The 3,367-nt window shown below is 60.7% G+C and overlaps 1 protein-coding gene across 1 annotated transcript in view; it reads left to right on the forward strand.

Annotated features, from left to right (window-relative positions):
- The first annotated feature begins 6 nt into the window (after nucleotides 1-6).
- The window catches only part of NMUR1 (neuromedin U receptor 1), a 6,175-nt gene continuing 2,814 nt past the window's right edge, over nucleotides 7-3,367 (forward strand). Inside the window, exons 1-2 of the mRNA XM_012725021.1 lie at nucleotides 7-66; nucleotides 1,843-2,716. Coding sequence (XP_012580475.1) covers nucleotides 64-66; nucleotides 1,843-2,716 — 877 coding nt within the window. The 5' untranslated portion in view covers nucleotides 7-63. The remainder of the gene's footprint in view (nucleotides 67-1,842; nucleotides 2,717-3,367) is intronic.

Here is a 3,367-nt window from a genome sequence, read left to right on the forward strand (position 1 = left end):
CCCGCGTCTGCCGTCGGCGGCTTCAAGGACGCCGGCCCGGCCCTGGGTCTCGTGCCGGACTCGATGGTAGGTGCGCGCGGGCGGGGTGCGCCAGCGGGGGGCGGCGAGCTGCTGGGACTGCGGGGAGCACGCGGCACGGTTCCCCGGGGCGTGCGGGTCGGTGCCCTCTCCGCTCTGGGGGTTCTCGCACAGACTCCGGGGCTATTTCCGACTAGAGCCCCTCCTGGCTTCGGGGTTCCGGGCGGCGAACCCCGCCCTGGGTTAGCGAGACCCCCTGCAACCTGGGTCCAGAGCCTGTGAGTTCCTCTGCCGGGCTCGGGGCACTAGGGGGTGCGGGAGGGAGGACGCTTGAGTAATGAGGATGTCCTAGACCCCAGTACTCCCCAGATTCGGGGATTAGGTGGGAGGGAGGGCCAGGAAAGCTGGAGGAGAATTCTGGGTGGAGGCTTCCATGAGGAGAAGGTATTTAGGATTAAGAATACTTGGGGGCCGGGACAGGGCAGGACAGCTGAGGTGGGCACCCCGGTGTCTGGTGGCGCAAGCTGAGAAGAGGAAAGGAATGGAGAAGTGAAGGAAAGAAGGGGTTCAGGAAACTCCCAGCGCGCCCGCCCTGGCTTGGGATGGCCAGGAAGCAGGCAGAATGAGCTAGAGTGCTCGGCCTTGGGGCGAGGCAGGCGGGCAGCGAAGCCCCCTCCAGCTGCCTGTCTCCCCTGCACTGTTTTTGCTTTTCCATGTGGGAAGTGAGAACCTTGGTCCTGTAGGTTGAAATTGAGCAATTTGAGTGGACTGGACACACTCCTGAGGTCTTTACGTGCAGACTCTCATTTAATCTTGTGGACACCCCCCTTTTACAGATGGGGAGACTGAGGCACGTGGAGGGCGGACACAGAGGGGCAGAGCCAGCATTTGACCCCAGGCCAGCCTGTTTGGCTCCATGGCCTGACTCTTTGCCCACTAAGTCTAAAGGGCGTGAGACAGGGGAGCCGCACTCTGTCAGATATCCCGACTTCCAGTTCAGGTAACAGAAAACAACCAGCTTTCGGGCCAGCGTTGCAGCTTTTAGCTCTCTCCCTCCCTCCTGTGACGCTCACCTGGAGTCCCTCTGTATCCCGGCCAGCCCGGGCGCGCTAACGCCTTCTGTGGCTGAAGCGCCCTTGATCCCCAAAAAGGTAACAGCCACAGAGGTGACTACGCAAATGGTCACACAGCTGCAGGGGACCGTGTTTGCATCCAGACAGCTGTCAGAGATCCTGGGGTACTGGGCCTTGTGTCCACTTCACAGCTGTCTCTGCCTAGGTCCATGGCCTGTGAAGAGCGAGACCCAAGTGAAGCCCAGGTGGCGAGGACTGTCACACGAAGGTTTCAATAGATTGTGACATTCAAGATGGACGTTTTTAAAAAAGATTTATTTATTTATGCACACAGAACGAGGGTGCAGGCCAGAGGTGCAGGGGCGGTGAGAGGGTTCACCAGAAGCAGAGCGGGGAGCAGAACAGGCAGATAATAAAGTACACTGCTGAGGGGAGCAGTGGGGAGACAGGAGAGGTCTGCTGGCCAGGGATCGAATTCGTGGTGAAGCAGCTGTGACGAGCTTCATGGTGCTGCGCTTGAACCCATTGCACCACCAGGGAGGGCCCAAGACAGACATTTTATCAGTCTTAAGATGTAATCTCCACCTCTGAGACAGTAGTCATCTCACGGCCTTTTCTTTCTCACGGAACTGGGGAACTCACGTAGAGTGACGGTCCCTGTGGTGTCCACGGCAGCTCGGTCAGAGGCACCACGACAGAGCCAGGCCGCCGCAGGTGTCTTTTCCGGGTGTCTCTCTCTTCTGTTCCACAGGCTCCCCTCTGCCTCAATTGCTCCGAGCTCCCCGGAGATCTGCCCCCCGGGAGTGCAAGAAGCCTGTTGCCCTGCAACATCAGTAGGTGGGGAGCAGACTTGAACCTGACGGACGAGCAGCTGAGGCTCAAGTACCTGGGGCCCCAGCAGACAGAGCTGTTCGCACCCATCTGTGCCACGTACCTGCTGATCTTCGTGGTGGGCGTGGTGGGCAACGGGCTGACCTGCACGGTCATCCTTCGCTACAAGGTCATGCGCACGCCCACCAACTACTACCTGTTCAGCCTGGCGGTGTCCGACCTGCTGGTGCTGCTCGTGGGCCTGCCCCTGGAGCTGTACGAGATGTGGCGCAACTACCCCTTCGTGCTGGGCGCCGGGGGCTGCTACTTCCGCACGCTGCTCTTCGAGACTGTCTGCCTGGCGTCGGTGCTCAACGTCACCGCCCTCAGCGTGGAGCGCTACGTGGCCGTGGTGCACCCACTGCGGGCCCGGTCCCTGGTGACGCGGGCCCACGTGCGCCGTGTGCTCAGGGCCATCTGGGGCCTCGCGCTGCTGTGCTCGCTGCCCAACACCAGCCTGCACGGCATCCAGCAGCTGGAGGTGCCCTGCCGGGGCGTGGTGCCCGGCTCGGCCATGTGCACACTGGTGCGCCCACAGGCCCTCTACAGCCTGGTCGTGCAGATCACGATGCTGCTCTTCTTCTGCCTGCCCATGGCCACCATCAGCGTGCTCTACCTGCTCATCGGGCTGCAGCTGCGGCGGGAGAGGCAGCTGCTGCTCTGGCAGGAGCCCAGGGGCCGGGCCCACTCCAGCAACAGCCGCGGGCTGCAGCGGCCGCAGCCTGGGGGCCACACCCAAGTGACCAAGATGCTGTGTAAGTGCTGCTGCCGGCCAGGGGCTGAGCCAGGCCCGGGTGAGGCGGGGGCTTCTGGGGGCCTGCGGGAAGGGGCCGAGCACCCGGTTTCCGATGGAGAGTGCGTGTGATGCTCGGGTCACCCAAGGGTGGGGTGTGCACGCTTGCATGCCCTTGTAGGGTACCTTGGGAGGAACTCACACCCATGATTAATATTCATGGGTCAGGGCAGCGTTGGATATATCATTTGTAGGGACTAGTACAAAGTGAAAATTTGGCATCCCTGGTTCAAAAACGTGTTCACTGCATTCTTTTATTGGGGTACCAGTGGTTTACAGCGTTGCGTGTCACTTGGCGGTATAGGTTCATCTACCTCTCTTCAGATGTTGCAACAGCACATCTACCACCAAGCGCCCATGACCCACACCATAGTCCACTGGGCCCTCACCAAAACATGACGAAGGTCAAGACAGCAACAGCAGAGTAGTAAACCAAGCCCAAGGCCCTTCTAAATATGGACCTGGTGTAAATACAGAGGTGGCAGCCCATGAGGCTGGCCCTGCCCATGCACAGAGCAGGGACATGTGGCTGGATGCCAGGACAATAGGGCGGGAACCTGGACCCTCCGGATCTGGCACCTTTGTCCTTAGCCTGTCTCAGGCCAGTCCTTCC

Source organism: Condylura cristata, unplaced genomic scaffold (assembly GCF_000260355.1).
Source record: "Condylura cristata isolate star-nosed mole 26May11 unplaced genomic scaffold, ConCri1.0 scaffold00002, whole genome shotgun sequence".
NCBI classification, from domain to species: Eukaryota; Metazoa; Chordata; class Mammalia; order Eulipotyphla; family Talpidae; genus Condylura; species Condylura cristata.